Raw genomic sequence first — 19,493 nt, forward strand, 5'->3', positions numbered from 1 at the left:
TTATGGAAAGTACCCCATGCCAATCTCGGTATGGTGAAGGGTATGTGATGATGTGGGGCTATTTTAATTCCAAAGGCCAAGGGAACTTTATCAGGATGCATAGTATCCTGGATCCATTAAATAACTGGCCTTTAAAAATAAAAATCTGCCTGCCTCTATGGGAATTTAACATTAGGGTGTCTGTAGTTATGCCCCCTGTATTTTAAGGAAGAACATTTATTTATTTACGATACATTATTCATTCACAAAGAAAATTGGTGTTCTCAAAGGTTGGATTTTTCCTATTTTTTTCAATTAAGGCATTAAGATCAATTTCCAAAAGATGATTTTTTTTATTCCTCTTTTTAGTCAACTTTAGCAGGGGTTCCTATACTCATGAGCAGCACTGTAACTATAGGTCTCTGCAAATCCAAAGTCAATGTTGTTTAATTTGGTTTAGTCTATCTATCTATCTATCTATCTATCTATCTATCTATCTATCTAATAGTACAGTAGCTTATTTTCCTTACTGTTGTTGTTATCATCACCTACAGGATAATGATAGTAGTAGTTGCAGAAACTGAATTACAGGCACACCGTGCGTCATAGCCATTCTAGTTGAGTTAAATGGAGCATGTGAATTTTAATTGAAAATGGTTTTGATGACACATCCATCTGAGCTCTCCACTACAAACACCTAGAAACCACTGTTAAAGGCTGTGGACTTGACGGCTCACCGCAAAAGTAAGTGTAGCCTTTTCTTTATTAAATAGATGATGATAAGAGATTATGTCAGAATGGGGTTTAACACTGTGTCTGTCAATATGTATGACTAAACTTTATTAGACCGTAGAAAAACATCAGAGCTGTAAGATACAGAAAAAGGTTGGATATCATTAGGTGGTAACCATCTCAACCTATCTTTTTACTGTAATTTACATGCAGTGGCTGGTACAAGCAGCAACAAGGAGAAAACTGCACTGGTGTCAACTAAAACACATAGTCCTGTGCCAGTGTCTTATGCCTACCAAACACTAGAAGACTCTGAAAAGACTTTGAAAAGACTGAAGTCTGACACCATCTTACATATAAAGACAATCTGTTGTAATGTCACTGAGATTTTGTCACAGACTATAAGATTTTACTACCAAGACTTAAAACCTACGATAATATTAAACACGTTTGAGTTGAAGACAACTCGGACTGAGTTTTATGACAATAAAACCAAACGATTGAGACCACGGGAGTGCGCCCCAACTCTTGCAAGACTCTCATGATTTCAATTTCATTCTGATATTGGAAATTTGTCTGCGGCAATGGACTTGATGGAAAAGAGGTTTGGTGTGCTATTTGTACAATCATGAAAGAAAATAAAATGATTAAAAGGAATGCATATGTATTCAATATGCACACGTCCTGTACATAAGCTGTACATTTAGACACTTATTGTCTTTGTTCACATATTCTTAGACTTAGACTTAGACTTCTCTTTATTCTGTTCAGTATGTTACTGTAACATGTATTATGTTTTATATTTTTCCAAAGACTTTTTAACAAACAGTATTTTACCTTATTTGCTGCTTTGCTCACGTCATATTTTCTACAGCCGCTAGAGGCTACTGTCGAACAATAAACGTAAAGATGGGCTGTAATAGGTTGCTTGTACAAACAAGTTATGGGATCGTTTTTTCGGGGGAAGGACAGTCTTTTCCATTTATATATTTGCATTGTCAGTTGTATTGTGTCTAATACCCAGTTCCTGTATTTTGTATCCTTCAACTCAGTTTATGCAATCTTACTGTTCTCGTAGCATGAATTAAAGTATTCCTGTCACTTTAGCTTTTTGTTTTTTAAATGTATTAGTTTTAGTTTATTCAACATTATCACAATGAAAGAGAAATCACCCAAAACCACCAAATAAGTCCAGGTGAAATCAAATAGGCCTACCTAAATTATCATAGATAAAATCACAACACGCACACAGGAGAGAGAGAGAGAGAGAGAGAGAGAGAGAGAGAGAGAGAGAGAGAGAGAGAGAGGGAACATCTGGAATGATGAGAGAAAGAGAGGCACACAGCTGTGCTTGTGGGACACAAACAAATAGAGGGTTCACTTTCCATTCATCACAGTTTGACCTTCAGTTAAAAAATGTAAATGGTTACTTGTTTTTTTTTTATGTGCAAAAGGTAAATAATTACAATAAGAACACAAGTTGGTATTAATCCTCAAATTAATTTCATTTATAGTGTCAAATCCTAAGAGTAGTTATCTCAGGACACTTGTCAGATAGTTTAGGTCTAGATCACACTATAATTTACAGAGACCCAACAATTCCCCCAAAGAGCAAGCACTTGGTATGGCAACGGTGAGGAAAAACTCCCTTTTAACAGGCAGAAACCTTGGACAGATCCCGGCTCTTGGTAGGCGGCCATCTGCCTCGACCAGTTATAGTAACAGTATAGATAATAGAACTATTGTCGTAGTACTCAGGGAATGGTGGACCCAAAAGCAGAGAGAAGACAGGAGTTTTGTCGTTTGAGAATGTATTAACAAAAACAAGGTTCAAACCAAAGAGGAGTCCCAAAAGCAAGTCGGCAAAAACTGATTTCCAGAATGACGAAAAAACACAGAACAGGATATCAAAACTGGAAATAAGTGACAGCAAGGTAAACTCAACACGCAAACAAGAACAAAATGATCTGACACAGGACAAGGGGAAGACAAAGACTAAATACACAGGATAACGAGGTAACAAGAGGCAGGTGACACAAGTGCTGGGAAACAAGTGAGAAACATCAGGCAATCACAAGGACGAGAAAACACAGGAAGTAAAACTAAACAAGACAGCACAGAAAACCAGACTATCACAATAAAACAGGAAACAGAACATAATACAAACAAGAGCATAAATTACACAATCACAAGGAGACAAGACATAGAACCAGAATACCAGATCCAAATTAGAACAGAAAACAAAGCAAAATACTGAAACCATAACAACTATGACTAATAATTGTAGGAGTGCAGGGCATAGCAGGGCGTTGATCAGGACTACGGCAGCAGCTGCAGGTGCCACCACAATCCAAGGAATCCAGTCCTTGAACCCAGTCAGCAGTACCAGCTCTGAGTTCCCCTAGCTCCATGCAGGTGGTTACTTTATGATAAACTCTGCTGTCCTCTGTATTCTTTAAATTCCAGTGAGCGAGTATTTTAATGGGACTGTGTTCATTGAACGTCCGTGGTCAGAGGCAGAGAGGTGGCTGCTGGTGGCTGTGTTGGGACTAGAGATGGTCATGGGAGTTGTGGGAAACTGTCTTGTTCTGCTGGTCAAAGTCATGGTAAGGTGTTAAGGTTGTTCCTTATATTGGTGTGAAATGTTATTTGTGTTCTTTGTGTCTCTAAGTACAGAAGACCATAATGGACCATAGTTGAAATGAATTGTATGTTTTGGTTTAGGGTGATCACTCATTTTTGTGTGATCTCACCAAATATTTATTTCCTTTTTCTGTTTTTCATTTTCAGTGCAGGGGTCAGTTCAGCTGTCGTTATTGGCTTCCTTTCATCAGTCTCACCTTGTCAGATTTAGGTACAATTCACACTGACACTAATGTTAGTGCATTTCATGATTATATGTCAAATTTACTTTTTTTGGTCTAGCCCACTATCTCTGAACCCACCCTTAAATTTTCGCTTGATTCTAGTAATGTAACACATCCGTCACAGTGTTTGTCATGTAATGTCAGTGCAGGAAGTCATCATTTCTTATAATGAACCATTGTGTTGTGAAGGCTGCTCCTTCCTCATCATCTCCAGCTCCCTGTTGGCAATGCTGACAAGAGGTCAGAGGTCACCGTGGTGTGAGGTCGTCAGCCTGCTTAAGTTTGCCTTCATCACCTCCTCCATAGGGAGCAAAGGTACGGCTCAGCACCAAACATACTGATAGAGACCATGGCATCATGAATAAGATTCTCCATAGAAAAGTCACGGTAACAATCTTACATCAAGGCTTTATTCATTAAGGCTTCACATTCATTGTGATTGATCCATGTTTATATATAATTATTTGTTTCATGACTTATCTGTAGTTGACAAATCTAGGATCATTAGTCACCATATTGACTCTCATCGCTGTCGGGTGAACACAATAGCCCTTTCCCAATTCCCAGTTTGTGCATCCCAGGTTCCTCTCCTCGATTCCTCTCCTCGCGTCTTAGTCCCGCCCACAGGAGAACCGAACTGAGGAGTTGAGGAAGAGCCTTGAGGAGAGAAGAATCAAGGTACAGGCATTTAACATCATTGGCATCATTGCTTCAGGGCTGCTGCGAAGGCACGCTGCATCAGCTGTTCATTGTTTTGTCATAGCTGTATTTTATGATCTCAGTCAAATGAGAAGAAAAGTGTTCATGACAACTTATAGCCTATTTACTTTGAATTTAATTCACAACATGGCACAATGTGATAAGAATGTACGGGTGTTGTATATCACATTCATATATTTATATATTCACAGCAAATAGGCTATACATAGGCTATAGCCGTATAGGCTAAGTGTTTGTATGAAAAGAACTATAAATATATACAGTATGTACACACAAACTGCACTGCAGGCTTATATGACGGTTCTCCTAAATTCCTGTAGCTGTAATAATGGCTATATGGCTATTATTCATCATGTGTATTTTTACTCCAAGGGTTGTATCAAAGCCGGTCTACGGAAAGTCGTTTACTCCCTATTAAGCCCCATTGTACCGAATTTGGTTGCAGTTCCACCAAAGTTCTGCTAGGGGTGATCGCAGTCCAGTGCAAAATGAATAGGACTCTATGGAGCTAGACGGCTAAATTTGTCTCTTTCGCCTGCTTGTTGTTGAGAAATCTCAGATTTGATTGTAGTTTTTGCAAGTTCAACATGGATTATAGGTCGAAAGTTGAATGAACGAGTAGTTATGTCCTTTTGTTTTCTTACATGTTGAGTCGTTGTTGCCCATAACACGCTAGCATTCTGCTTATGAATGCTGATTGGTCAGTGAAGGACTGATTACGATCAGAGATCCCGCTTGACGGCATCCAAAGCAGAACCAGAATGTCAGAGTGAATATTTTGGCATGGTCTTTAAAACATAGCAAACCTCTTTCTAGCACGTGTATTAACAGGGAGAGCCTAACCTGTCAGCTGTGTTGTATTGACAGGGAGAGTCTAACCTGTCAGCTGTGTTGTATTGACAGGGAGAGTCTAACCTGTCAGCTGTGTTGTTGATGCCTCAAGAGAAAAAAGGAAGTGACTCAGAGCTTGCCGTAAAGCAGTATCTCTGGCCGTATATGTGTATGACATCATTGACATTTTAAAAGGCTTTAGAACAAAAAAGCCACTTTAAAAAAATCTTAGCCTCCCCTTTCGAATGCAACATTCAAATTACTAGACAAAAAAAATTATATTCTGAGAAAAGTGGATTTTGAGGGTTATAGCTCCATAGAGTCCCATTCATTCTGCACTGGCCTGTGAGCGCCCCCTATATGGAACTCTGGTGGAACTGCAACCAGTTCAAAAGCCGGAAGTAACGAGAGAGTGCAACTTCTTCCCTTATTAGAAATTCTTTGGTTGTATGCTGTAAAGCCTGCAATGTCGATGTAACGTAATACGCTCTGTGCACAGCGTCATGACGACCGTTCAAATTTTACAGGAAATCGGCACTTCCACTTCCGGCGAAACATCACTCAGCAACAATGGCCTCTATTATTTTTAACCCATGGTCTGTCTATTTTTAGCCTATCCGGTCTGTCTCCTACTTACATAGCAAGCGTCTGTTCCTTTCATCGCCAAAACATGACTGCTACTAAATTTCTTAACGTCTCTGTTCACAAACTCCTGGGGCTAGCTAACATTAGCTAGTAGCACAACATAATAATTACAAAAAACATCCATATACATAATAAATACATCCATCGTTTATTTTGATAGAAGCATTAAACGATGAAAACAATGAAAACACGATTAACGTCAGTGAATATTTTAGACTATGAACGACAATTCTTCTCCATATATAGTTGCTAAGACAACTCAAACAAACTGTTGCTAGTGCGCATGTCCATGGTGATGTAATGGGCCAGTCAATGCGGAAGATTTGGGTATTTTCGAGCTCCATGACTGCTTTATGCGCTTTGGAGCAAATATCATTGGAATGAACCAAGGGGGTAAATGAGCCTATGCAAAGCGTACCTCCTATGGAGCCATTTTGTTGCTAATAAGCCATCACCTGCCGTTAGCATTCCATTGACTGCCATTCATTTTGACGTCACTTTGACAGCGAATAACTTTACATCTGAAGCGTTTAAAGACTCTATTTGTCCATTATTTATTTCTAAAGAAACATGACAATGTATAAAAGACTCCATTACCTTGTATCTCATGTTATGGCTCCGTATCAGCCGTTTTTGTAAAAATAAGCTAACGATTGTATCATAACCACGCAACTTTCTGTCGCATAGTAGACAAATAGAAAATTTTCTCTTTTTTCTCCTTTTAATTGCCATATTCCAAATAATATTCCCAGTGTTGACCATATATTTTTCTTCTTGAGCTTTCCTCCAATTTTAATTAATAATTGCCTCTGCTTTTTCTTTAATATTAAAGTGTAATGTTCAATTTCCAGAAATTTGGATTACATCTAATTAACTGGTTCCTTGAATGCAATGTTAAAGAGATAATTCTGTGATCAGTGAAGATTGAAGGTTATATTTTGACTTCTTTTCCTTTATTTATTAATTCATTTGATATAAGCCAAAAGTCAACCCTGGATCTTTTTGATAAATCTTTGTTGTTCCAAGTGAACTGGATTTGATCTGGATTATTTAATCTTCATATTTCGCAACAATTTAGATGCAAGCATAAATTATTAAATTCTCCAAAGTCTTTGAGGATGGCACTGGCAATCTTTTGTCGGATTCTTTTTTGATGGTCATCGCTGACCGTTGTAATCTCTTCTTTCGTGTATAGTACTTCTTGGAAAAGTAACTCAGATGTTTTCTTCCGATCCTCAATGGTATCAGTATCTTGTTTATCAGGGAGTGGAGTAACTTCTGAGTTGGTCTCTTGTTCTTTTATCTGCCATCGTTGAGGTCTTTTTAGTGTTCACTTTCGTTGTTGTCAGTTGTCCGAGTTAACTAGACTGCGTTAGCTTGTCTCAGTTGATTGCAGCAAATATAAAACAAACGTTAAAAAAGGGTCAATAAGAGTCATAAGCTGTTTGCTTCAAGTAAATTTCACTTTTGAGGTGAGAAAAACATGTTTTAAACTGAGCAACGCAATTTCCCGATTGTTGGCATGGGGAGTGGGGATTGGTTAGGGTTAGGGTAAGAATACCAGGGTAAGCCAATCAGAGGCAGAATAAGGCGTCCTTGACGTTGACACATCTAGCGGCTCTTAACTAGCATCTGCCCCAACTGGAAATGAATCTCCATATCAGCCATGGATGTATTAAGAGCATGCAACAATTCTCTCTTCGTCATTCAAAAAGGGAAACCAGATACAAATGTTTTTATGATACCCACAACAAACAGTGTTTGCTAGAATCAGCAGCAGTTTAACCATATGCTTCACTCCCCGCCGGGAAAACAGTGGACACCAGGAGATGGCTAACCAGACAGTCCATCTCCCAGGCTGGCATCTGTTCTCTTGCCAAATAATTTTCCCTACAGTGGGAGCGGAGCAGAGGCACCAAATCCGAACAGCCTGCTGTTGGCTAGTTAACTAACTGGGTGGGTTAACTTGCTAAGTCCACCCACCAAACATGCCTTCATCACACACTGGTTACTGAAAATTAGCCAAACAAAATTGTCACTCATCTGGCAATAGCAATGTGCTTTCCTACGATTTGACAAGAGTGTGTGAATAAAACATGAAGTTGTTACATTTTACTTATTTAGGAGGTCGGCCAGCTCGCTAGTAAGCTAGCTTGCTTGCTAGGGGGCTAATTGTTTAGCAGTGCTGAGAGCAGATAGGAAAGTCTATTACGGTCTTTATATTCAATTTTACAGTGTAGGATATTAGTTTATTAACGTAGGTTTATTTTATTTTTTATTTTTTAATGTGTAAGTATTTAGATATCTTTTTAAAGACAATAAATATACCTACACAAGTAGTTATATCTCGTTTTATGTTTGCCATATTATGGACATAACGTGCAAAAATTATTTATTCCAATCATTCGAACCTGTGTTTTTAGAAGGAACATTCAAATATAATTTTGGCCAGTTTCGACAGCTCTTATGTGTATTGGATTGATCAGATGAGATGAAAAATGAGAAGAGCCTTCTGTTTGCTTTCCTCACTACCGTTTTCAAGCTAAACAGCTGACGCCGAAAGGCCGACGCGTGGTGACGGTGTGGGACACACCGCACAAACTAGGGCGACAGTCGCTCACCGACGGTCTCCTTGGTGCATCAGGGCCTTTAAAATTATCCACCCACCTGAATGAAATATTTTCTCCGATTTAGAGATCCGCATGGACATTTGCCTGCCCCTCTACAGTGGTAGATGCTAGATCAGAGCTGCTAGACGTGTCAACGTCAAAGGACGTGCCTCATGGCATGCCTTATTCTGCCTTATTCTCCCTCTGATTGGCCCACCCTGGTATTCTTACCTTACCCACTCCCCATGCTTAAACCTAACTACATCGACCATTCTAGCAGATCCAATTAAGGATCTACCCTCCACAGTCCCTGTAGGCTACGTTGCTGTATGTACGTCTATTGTATTAATGTATGAGCCTCCTCGATCCTCAACGTGCATTTTAGGAAATTGGACATCCTTCAACATGGCGCGGTGAGAATGATTTCTGGGTCACAAGCCAGAGGATTGAGGAGGCGAAGAGTCAAGGAGGTACAAATTTGGGAATTTGGAGAGGCTAAAACAGCTCATTTGAAAACATTTTATTGAGCTATTTACCTGAGATGAAATCAGACAAAATCGCCTTGTCGCTGTTTAAATATTTGTAAAACTCACAGACAGACAAAGGGTGACTAATAGAATTGATTTATGAAAAAAAACAAAAATTATGAAACTACAGTTAGTGAAAATTGTAACTTGTGTTATTGTGCTAATAATTTAGAATCCACAACATGTTGCATGCATCTTTACATCAGACTGTCACGGTGTCAGGAGTTGCAGGTCAGGACCCAAACGCAAAAGAAGAGACAAGGAGGTAGCAGGGGGAGTTTCAATGATTTAATGACTGAAAACAAAACTTATAGTCCTAGTAAGCAGGCAGAAAATCCAATAAACAGGAAACACCCCCTTGCTCACCTCTCCATTCATCCAGGCTTCCTCATTGGGGAATGCTTTTCTTTTCTAAATGATCACCACATCATCACATTTGCTGATGTACAGTACAATGTCACTGTTGATGTGGATTTATGTGGTTCTCCTGGGCGGCGGCATCTCTAAATGTGCCAGTATGTGCACTCCAAACAGTCCTGTAGAAATGCTGTAGCTTCATCTGTCCACACTTGAACTGTTTTCTGATGTTTTTACCATTTTAATCTGTTTTAAGACTAAATCCTTATGATGCAACCCATCTTAAGTATACTGAACATACAGAGAGTGTACATACATGTACAATGTGAGCTGATGCCACCAGTTCACTTTGCACCCAGAAGATTTGAAGGGAACAATACAGAATTAGAAATGGACAAGCTGCCCTTCACAGATGCCAAAAAACACAATAGCCTACTCTTACTGAATCAAGCTAAAACTGTAAGCAGCAGCAATCTTTCTTAATAGATCTGTTAACACTAGCCTCTGATGCATCTATCTGCTCAGAGCTATTCACCATAACTATCCTTGCATCAGTACTACAGGAGTAGGCATAGCCCCATGATTCCTTTGATGCCGTCAGTGTCAGGGTTTCTTTTTTCCTTTCCAGCTTTCCTCTGTGTGCAACGACTGATCGGCAAGGCCTCCACAGAAAGTGCTCTCTTTGTTGTCATAGTGACAGCCTGCTTGGCTTCTTGGGTGACAGGAATGGTGTTCGGGAGCATCCCTGTTGTCTATGCCTGGATCAGGTATGTAGTTAACATAATGCTTGCAGTCAGAGGAAGTTGTTTCTACTCTGTTCATCTCCTTCATGTTGTCTTTACTCCAGGTATGACCCTGCAGAGATGCTGTGTGCCGTCTTCTGGGAGAACAGCTACTCAGACATGTTGGTCTACATTCTCTGTGCTTTCTCAATCTGTTTCTTCCTCCCCTTCCTCCTAATCTTCGTCTGCTCTTTACTAAGTGCTACCGGCTGCTGCTCGAGGTGCAACAGGTAAACTATCTGAGAAAAGATAATTTCCAATGACACCACACAAGCTGGGAACTGGTCAGCTGATGTTTAGCCATATATACTGTAAATACCGTCATTGATGTTGTTTATGTCAGGTACAATTAAATTGTACACTTGGATGTAAACAGACCAGACTACAGCAATGACTCCAATAGTCAGAAGTAAACGTTTCAGTCACACTGGTTCCATCTTTTCTTAATTGTGAGGATCTTATGCTTTTTTATTGCTTGTGATATATGATAATACATTGTATATGTTTGGTCAGTTGGTCGGATAAAACCATCTGTTGTAGACAAAGCTATTGATTGAGTAATCAGGAAGATAACCATCAGACTAATTGATAATGAAAATGATTTGCAACTGAAGACCTAATGCCTGTGACGAGTATGAAAGCTCAGGTGGTTGCAAAAACAGACTTAAAGAAAAGAACTTAAACATAAAATTGAAGTGCAATCTACGGCTACGGAAACTGAGGGAACTCTCTTCAGCCAGAAATTGCCCAAGTAACCTGAAGAAACACCTGGAGAGGGTTCAACATGGATGTATTATAAGAACTAGATACAGCGTTCAAGGCGGTGCCTCGTTCATTGCTATGAAAGTTGCTAAATGGCGCATGAAGCCAAAAAAGCTCAATTGACGGGTATACAATTACCTGGATGATTGCCGCATGATTCCGCATTGTGTTGTTTCATAGAGCAGGTGCACAGACCTCCGCCGGCCCGGCCGGCTACTTGCCGTTTAGCGCTCTGCTAACTTGAATGGGATGGATGTTTCTTTGAAAATTATTTCGCCCTTTCGCCTTCAGAACTGCCTTAATTCTTTGTGGCATTGATTCAACAAGGCGCTGGAAGAATTCTTTAGAAATGTTGGCCCATATTGATAGGATAGCATCCCCCACACCATTACACCACCACCACCACCAGCCTGCCCAAAGGCATGACGGATCCATGTTCTCATTCTGTTTACACCAAATTCTGACTCTACCATCTGAATGTTTTCAACAGAAATCGAGACTTATCAGACCAGGCAACATTTTCTGTCTTCAACTGTCCAATTTTGGTGAGCTTGTGCAAATTGTAGCCTCATTTTCCTATTTTTAGTGGAGATGAGTGGTACCCGGTGGGGTCTTCTGCTGGTGTAGCCCATCCGCCTCAAGGTTGTGCATGTTGTGGCTTCACAAATGCTTTGCTGCATACCTCGGTTGTAACGTGTGGTTATTTGAGTCAAAGTTGATCTTCGATCAGCTTGAATCACTCGGCCCATTCTCCTCTGACCTCTAGCATCAACAAGGCATTTTCGCCCCCCAGGACTGCAGCATACTGGATGTTTTTCCCTTTTTTAGACCATTCTTTGGAAACCCTAGAAATGGTTGTCTGTGAAAATCCCAGTAACTGAGCAGATTGTGAAATACTCAGACCAGCCATGCCACGCTCAAAGTTGCTTAGATCACCTTTCTTTCCCATTCTGACATTCAGTTTGGAGTTCAGGAGATTGTCTTGACCAGGACCACACCCCTAAATGCATTGAAGCAGCTGCCATGTGATTGGTTGATTAGATAATTGCATTAACGAGAAATTTAACAGGTGTTCCTAATAATCCTTTAGGTGAGTGTATATACTGGTCAAGCATTAAATCACATCCACTTTGCAAATAACCATTAAAGTAACGCAACATATGAAGAAAGCAGTAAACTCACTTTTTCACGCACAACCATAGGATTTTGCCTCTGAATCATGAGGACAGAGGGCCCTCACATGCTGCTTCATGTTGCTGCCAGCCAGGACAAAGGAAATGGGTGGGACTTATAGAGTAGGCCATGGTTAGTAGTGAGTGAAGTCAGATGAGTTTGGACCATGATTAGGAATGAATGAAGTCAGGTGAGAATGGTTGAGTCCATTCCACGAAAATGGGAGGAGGGTCACTGAATAGTATGGCTCTGATTGACACTCAGCCCCGGAAAGTCAACGGCCCTATTCATGATAAATAACACGGAAAAATATACCCGTTCCAAGACAATAGCACATTATTTAGCAGGTTGAGTAAGTCAAATAGAAATAAAAACCATTACTAACTTGTTCAAGAGCACTAAGGTGGCATCCGTGTCTGACCTCAGTCCTTTTTCTTTTTTCAGCGCTCTCCAACTAGTAAAAGCCACACAGATGGTTATCCGTGTTTGTCTTCGCCGTCGGTCACCTTCTTTTTTGGCTTTTATTCCTTCTGCTGAACCTGTAGGTCTTTTCTTAGCAGTACATTCACTGACTGAAACATTTCCTGGGGGCTTCTTCGTGTTTTCAGCCATGCCTTCACCTGTCGTTGCAGCAGTCTTCTTCGTTCCAAAGGTGAACGCTGCCGTTTCCTTTCTCAATGACTGGTGGGTGAAGTAAAACGCATTACTCGAGCTGCTGCACAAGTCACGGACGGCACCATATTGTGAACATATACTGCGAAATACAGAGAGAGTTGTGTGGAGCTGATAGGCTGAGGTTCATTTATATCAAAATGTTATGCACTAGAGCTTTAACATTCTAACACTGGGTTTATACAAGCAGTTTAGCCTGTAAAGCTCCCACAGCTCTGCAAAAGTTGACTTGTCAACCTTGGAGACCGGCATACACTCAGACTCATTATCAGCGGACTGTTCTTAAAGGGAATGAAATGAACTGCTCTGCTGTTGTTGAAGCTGCCTGTGAAAACCCAGCGTAAAACGTAGTGAGACAAAACCTGTGTTGTTGTTTTTTCAAGGCAGCAATCTTTGACGGCTGCCCCACTGTTATTTCCAACCAATCACATAATTGGTTGTGTGCAATTCACGTGGAAATCGACCCTAGTCCTACCCTGATCCAACTCACCTAGCAACCTGCGTCGCGAAGCCGATTTGATTGACGATTTATACTTGCTCTTCTCTCCATCTTGTTTCCTCAGTGATGATGTAGCGGATCTGTCTGCAGTCACTCCTCTGCTGGTGGCCTCCTACATGGTCTGCTACACTCCCTTTGTTCTGTCTGAGGTGACACATGCACTCACTCGCTAGCAAGGTTTGATTTATAATCTGAGTTTTCTAGGGGTCTCTTAAATAACTAAAGTAAGAGATAAGAAAAATAGGGTTTGAAGTATATTCCCAGCTCGCGCACCTTGTGGCTTGGTAGTGAAGTGCAGCATACTGTCGTTCACATGAGAATATGGTGTCTAATTCTTTTGGAAAAACGTGACATAGACATAAAATTAGTGGACGTAGCATCGTGATGTCATCCATTGGTTTGTGGACTGGTTTGGTTTGATTGGTTTGAAGCCTCGAGTTAGGTGATACAGCTGTTGCCATCTTGGTTTTCAGCAACTGGGTGTGACGATTTTTTAATTGAGGTGGCCAAGCCAGTGCTGTTTATGTTTGCAATGGCGCTGCACTAAATTAAAACTAAAGAAGGAAAGTTGCAGATTTTCAACACTTCTGAAGCGAGTCATCCATTGGAGATTTACCCACAGGTATGCTGACTTTCAGGTACTGTCGCCATTCATCTGCATGTATTGCAGAACAGAAAATCAACAAACATTCCCTTAAGTTACAAGCTAACGCTAGCAATAGCTGGCTGGCTTGATTAGCAGACTTTTCTGAATAAAGCTTTTCTAGACGACCAAAATGTCCCAATTAACTTTGATGAAGTGAAAAAACACACTGAGAAGTTTAAGATAAAAAACATTGAAAACATGCACATACACATTGCCATGGTGAGCATTGCTAAGCCTCTGTCCTGATTGGCAGGTCAGCTTGTAGCCACAACCTAAAGCATCCCCTGCTTTTTCGTCAGTTTGGGATTTATCAAAATAACATCATGCTGTATTAAAGAAGACTTGAAACTAGTGATTGAGGCCATAGACTAGAGAAAATGTTTATTGAGGTAATAAATCAAGTAAAAAGTAGGGTCATTTTCTCAATGACATGTATAGAAACTGACTTCTTTTTGTAACCAGTGGCTCCCAATGTAACTCGAACCCTGCTCACATGGACACTACACATGATCTATTGTATCTGCATGTACGCAGATGTAAAAGCCACAGATTGAACACATATTTGTCCACTCATAGACTGTCTTTGTTTTTTTCTTTCGATTGACCTCTCCATCAGTTGATCCTGCTGGGCAGGATGGACCTGTCACCAGCACCTGCTTGGTTAAGGACGCTGTCATCAGTAATGTCATACCTGGACTGTAGTCTAAACCCTCTTATTTACTGCTCCCATCAAGACTTCAGAGAGGCGGGCCTGGCCCTGCTGCGGACCAATAGGAAACCACAATCAGAGCCTGTCCTCACTTCTATCACTAAACATGATGTGTGAACATGTAATGGGTTCCACATTTATTCCCCAGAAATTTCCAGAACCCAACAATGACACATCTCATAAACAGCTGCATTTATCTGAGGTCACTATGTAATTACTGGCATGTTTTTGGGGATTTCAGGGGAATTAAAGACCCCTTCTTTGTTTCCTTATAATAAACAGCATAATATTCACTAATTTATTTTTTCTCTTTAACGTGCTAAAAGTAGAGTTTTGGAAATAAGGATGTCTGCAATACTTTCTTAATATGGAGTAATTATGTATAGTGTCCTTGGGTTTCTTGAAAGACGCTATATAAAAGTTTATTTTATTATTATTATTATTTTTATCATCAACTCAGTTAAATTACTATTGCAGTCAACCCAGGAGCAATTCAGTTAAGTTGGCCACATATAGTCAGTAGTAGCTATTAATAGGTGTTATTTTATTCTCTGCTGTTCATGCCAAATATGTTACTACCAAACATGACAAGTACTGATATTTGTCTGAATATCTGAGAGAAGACTGACAAGGTGTTATGTGGTTAACAGCAATTCATCAGGGAACTGATAGGATTATCCATATGGTAAACCAGAAAGGATGTAAGATTCACAGGCACTCATATGGAAGTAAATCTGTTTCATCAGATTTTTCAATTAAAAAGCCATTGGATATCTAGCACTGAATAGTTATGCATTGAAATTATGTACCTGAATATTTTGCCTCTGAATTTTACTCTTTAAATTTTCAACAACGAATTTTCACCTTTATTTTTTAAGTTCATAAATTCAGAATCAAGCGATCCCAGCCACTCCCAGCGTCAGTCTGGAGCTTCTCAAGTCCGACAACATCGGAGCAAATGTGCAATTGGCCATCACTTTTCGTAAAACTACCCATATTCAAACTCTACACAGTTGATTTCTCACATAAAAAAGTCTCACAAGTGAATTTAGTGATGAAATAGCAGACGAAAATTTAAAAAATGTTTCCAGTTGTTGGCTGCAGCTAATATGGCACACTGCCAGAAAAAAATGTTAAATCCTAATCTACTTATTTATTTATGTTGTTCTAAAAGTGGTCAAATTTACCCTTGCAAAAATAACACGACATTCACGTTGACGCATGTGAAATGAACCAAAAACCACATGTGCCTGAATTGCCAGAATTAACCTTATTAAGTTGACAGTCCTTCCAAAAATATTATATCCTACATATGTGCAGTTTGTAATTCTAAAGTCAAATGACATTAAGGTTATCAATAAAGCAATGTCAGACTTTATTTGGGCCGAGAGGAAACCCAAAGTCCAACTAGAGAAATGATAGCTGCCAAGATACAAGGTAAATGGAGTTTATGAAATTTACAATATTAATTATTGTCCATATATAAGCCAGAATGATCTCTTCATTGGTTAATGAGCATTCAGATTCCCCATTTGGGGTCAGTGATCTGTAAACCCTTTTCTCCTGTGAACCTGTTGGGTAAATGCCTAAATCAATTGCCACATCGCAACAACCCTTTGCTATGGATTTGTGGACATGTAGAAAATTAAAGAAAATATTTAAAAACATTTATCCACTTAATGTTATAATGACATTGGTAGATAACCCAGAGCTTTAATCACAGGGAACAGGACCAAAGTTTACACTTTATCAAAGAGCGGGCATTACTTGTCTATCTTAGTCATTACAAAGAAAGATTTCTACAAATACTTACAGGTCAGACACTACTATATAAGAAAGCCAACTCGCTGGAATTTTCAAATGACTTACCTTCTAGAGACGTTTTTTTATCGACTACAAAGGGCAAAAGTAAATTTTATTCTGAGATATTAAGTTTGAACCTAGACAAACATGGTTGCATGGTTAACAACAGCATGGTGTACATTGCTCAAATGTGTGCTAGATAACAGTGGTGGAAGAAATATTTAGATCCTTTACTTAAGTAAAAGTACTAATACCACACTGTAAAAATACTCTGTTACAAGTAGTATGTAAGTATGTATCATCAGGAAAATGTACTTAAAGCATTAAAAGTACTCAATGTAATAAAAGGGAGTTTTTCCTCGTCACTGTCACACTAAATGCTTGCTCTTGGGGGAACTACTAGAATTGTTGGGGCTTCATAAATTATAGAGTGTGGTTTAGACCTACTCTATCTGTAAAGTGTCTTGAGATAACTCTTGTTATGATTTGATACTATGAATAAAATTGAATTGAATTGAATTGAATTGAATGCAGAAAAATCCTCACGTTTTAGAAACAGGAAACGATTAAAATAAATAATAAATAAGTATTTAATTGGCTAATTGTTTCAGCTGTAGCCTACTTGTAGGCCTGGCATATATTGTTGGGTAGTTTAATTTATAATAAAACATTTTATTTTATGAAGTACGTATTTTTCAAAAATCTTAATTTGAATAACTAGTATTTCAAATGATTGAATAACTAAAGCTGTCAGATTAATGTAGTGTAGTTAAAAGTACAATATTTCTCTCTAAAATGCAACGGAGTAGAAGTAAAAAGTGGCATGAAAAGACTCACTAAAGTACAATTACCTTAAATTTGTACTTAAGTAATGTACTTGAGTAAATGGAGTAAAGTGAGTACATTCCACAAGTTACAACTGATGGATAATGATGTGTGGGATGAGACCCTGGGGTATGTGTGTGTGTGTGTGTGTGTGTGTGTGTGTGTGTGTGTGTGTGTGTGTGTGTGTGTGTATGATCTGCAAAAGATATAAATAGACTGCATCTATATAGCGTTTTTCTAGTCTTAACGACTACTCAAAGCGTTTTACACCACGGTCACCATTCATCCCATTCACACACACATTCATTCAAATGGTGTCAGCAAATCCACTGTTGTGTCTGCTTGGAAATGTCCCTGACTCTATTTAACAATGTAAGGAAGTGGTTTAATCACTTATTATGCTGTTGAGGAAAGCCATCTGTCATGGACAGCTGTCCTGGGGGTGTTTGTTTTTGTCTGTTTTCCCTCTCTCCCCTTTTTTCCCTCTTTGTGTGTCTGTCTGCCGGAGGAGCGGAATCTAGGTCAAGGGGCGTGGCCGGGCGAGCGACCTACCTGCACGGCTGCTGGCTATTCTTCATCACCGCCGCTCAGCTGTGACAGATTATGGAACGCCAAAAGGGTCACATTTCGTCACAATTCGCACGGCGTTTTGGAACGCCAAAAGGGTCACATTTCGTCACAATTCGCACGGTGTTTTGAACGACGTTTGTGGCGCCACCTGGCGTTTATTAAACGCCACTACACGTCTAATAAACGCCACCTGCCGTTTATTAAACGCCACCACGCGTGTGACGTCACCAGGCGTTTAATAAACGCCACCAGATGCTTATTAGACACCTGGTGGCGTTTTGATAATCAACTCCGCCCTGTGGCTTTCACAGCCAATAGATTTGAACTCTAATCACCCAATCAGTAAAGAAGGAGGTCAGGCAACACTAATCAAGCATAGATCTCCTTTGCAGCTTGTTTGAGTAGCCCAAAGAAATGCACAACTTTGTAGTATGTTAGTTTTGTATTGCCAGACATCAGTAGGCACTTGGTGCTCATACTTTATTTAATTAATCAATCCAAATCATCCTCCCAAAAATGTAATAAAAAGTGGTGAGGAGCTATTTTCATTATTACCTGCTTAAATTTAATAAGCGCTGTCACACTAAGAACCTAATGGCATCACATCTGCCTTTTATTGTACATTTTATCTGGGTCTATTGTTAAAAGGGTTTCAAATATGGTGATATTTAATTGCTGCAAATACAGGTCTATTACTACAAGACCAAGAGAGGGGTTAACATGAAGAGTAAGCAGATTTTCAAAAATACTGTACTCTTAATTCAACTACTAGGAACCAAAGGGTAGCTTACCAGAAAATCTGACAACTCTGAAAATCTTGACAAAAAGGATTAATAGTTTCTGTAAAGTGCATGCAACAAGCAAACCTAAATAAGTTTACTTATTTACTACAAAAGAATGCTAGTTTGGTACAATCTTAGACAGTCACAGCTGTCTTGCATACAGTTATATCTCAATAAAAACTAAATTAAAATTATAATGGCAGAATAGGTCACTATATATATATATTATTATATATAATATATATTATTTCCTCTACTTTCATATCTTTATGCAAAAAACACCCACCAGCGCTCTATCTAAAGCAACTAAATTAAACATACGTGTCTCATACTTCATTTGACCTTTCAGGAGACTTACCTTGACACAGGAACAGTAGGTGTCAGATCCCTCAACACATTCAAATACTATGGTTTATGATCTTGACTCAATTGGACATTAAGTTATAATAATAAATCATTAAGCATTTTAATTTATTTTTATTCCATGCATTACTAAAAATATTAAGCTGAAAAATGTACTGACAAACACAAAAGCATGACATAAAAATGAGATTTATTAAATAACATCAAAAATTCAGCAACAGGTGAAGTAGTCCTTTGTGCATAGTTTCTGGTATATATTTATAAGGACCACGTGACATCACAGTGCTTTGCTGTCACCATTTTTGCGTCTGGTCAAAGCTAGAGGACCTACGTCATATCAACCACAACAGCTAGAGGAGACGGATACGCGATACACACAAGAGAATACGCGGAACAAATAGTTTTTGTCGTAATGTTAACCAGCTGTTAGCCCTTAACGAACAACTTGCTACACTGTTGATAATTGATGACTAGCATGTCCTGTTATCACATACTGGACATTAGTTTTTCTTCAAGTGCCATATGTTGGTGTCATTCACCTATCCTGCAACAGTGTATTGATGGGCATCTGTACTCATGATATACTCCAGTGTATGGGGATGAATTATGTACAAGTTAATGTTAAACGTGTCAGGAAAAG

The 19,493-nt window shown here is 39.2% G+C and overlaps 1 protein-coding gene across 1 annotated transcript; it reads left to right on the plus strand.

The window, feature by feature from the left end:
* Positions 1-656: 656 nt before the first annotated feature.
* Positions 657-14,876, plus strand: si:dkey-9i23.8 (parapinopsin). The gene is made up of 8 exons (XM_036000164.1): positions 657-723; positions 3,178-3,317; positions 3,502-3,565; positions 3,768-3,893; positions 9,896-10,034; positions 10,115-10,279; positions 13,220-13,304; positions 14,418-14,876. Coding segments are annotated over exons 1-8 (930 nt in total). The 5' UTR covers positions 657-722; the 3' UTR covers positions 14,628-14,876.
* The last annotated feature ends 4,617 nt before the right edge of the window (positions 14,877-19,493 follow it).

The sequence above is a fragment of the Sander lucioperca genome, chromosome 4, assembly GCF_008315115.2.
Source record: "Sander lucioperca isolate FBNREF2018 chromosome 4, SLUC_FBN_1.2, whole genome shotgun sequence".
NCBI classification, from domain to species: domain Eukaryota; kingdom Metazoa; phylum Chordata; class Actinopteri; order Perciformes; family Percidae; genus Sander; species Sander lucioperca.

Excerpts from the sequence above, each read along its gene's own strand:
- si:dkey-9i23.8 (XM_036000164.1), top strand. Across the intron at positions 3,894-9,895 it reads CTCCTCCATAGGGAGCAAAG|CTTTCCTCTGTGTGCAACGA; the intron begins GTACGGCTCAGC and ends TTTCCTTTCCAG. Across the intron at positions 10,035-10,114 it reads GTTGTCTATGCCTGGATCAG|GTATGACCCTGCAGAGATGC; the intron begins GTATGTAGTTAA and ends TCTTTACTCCAG.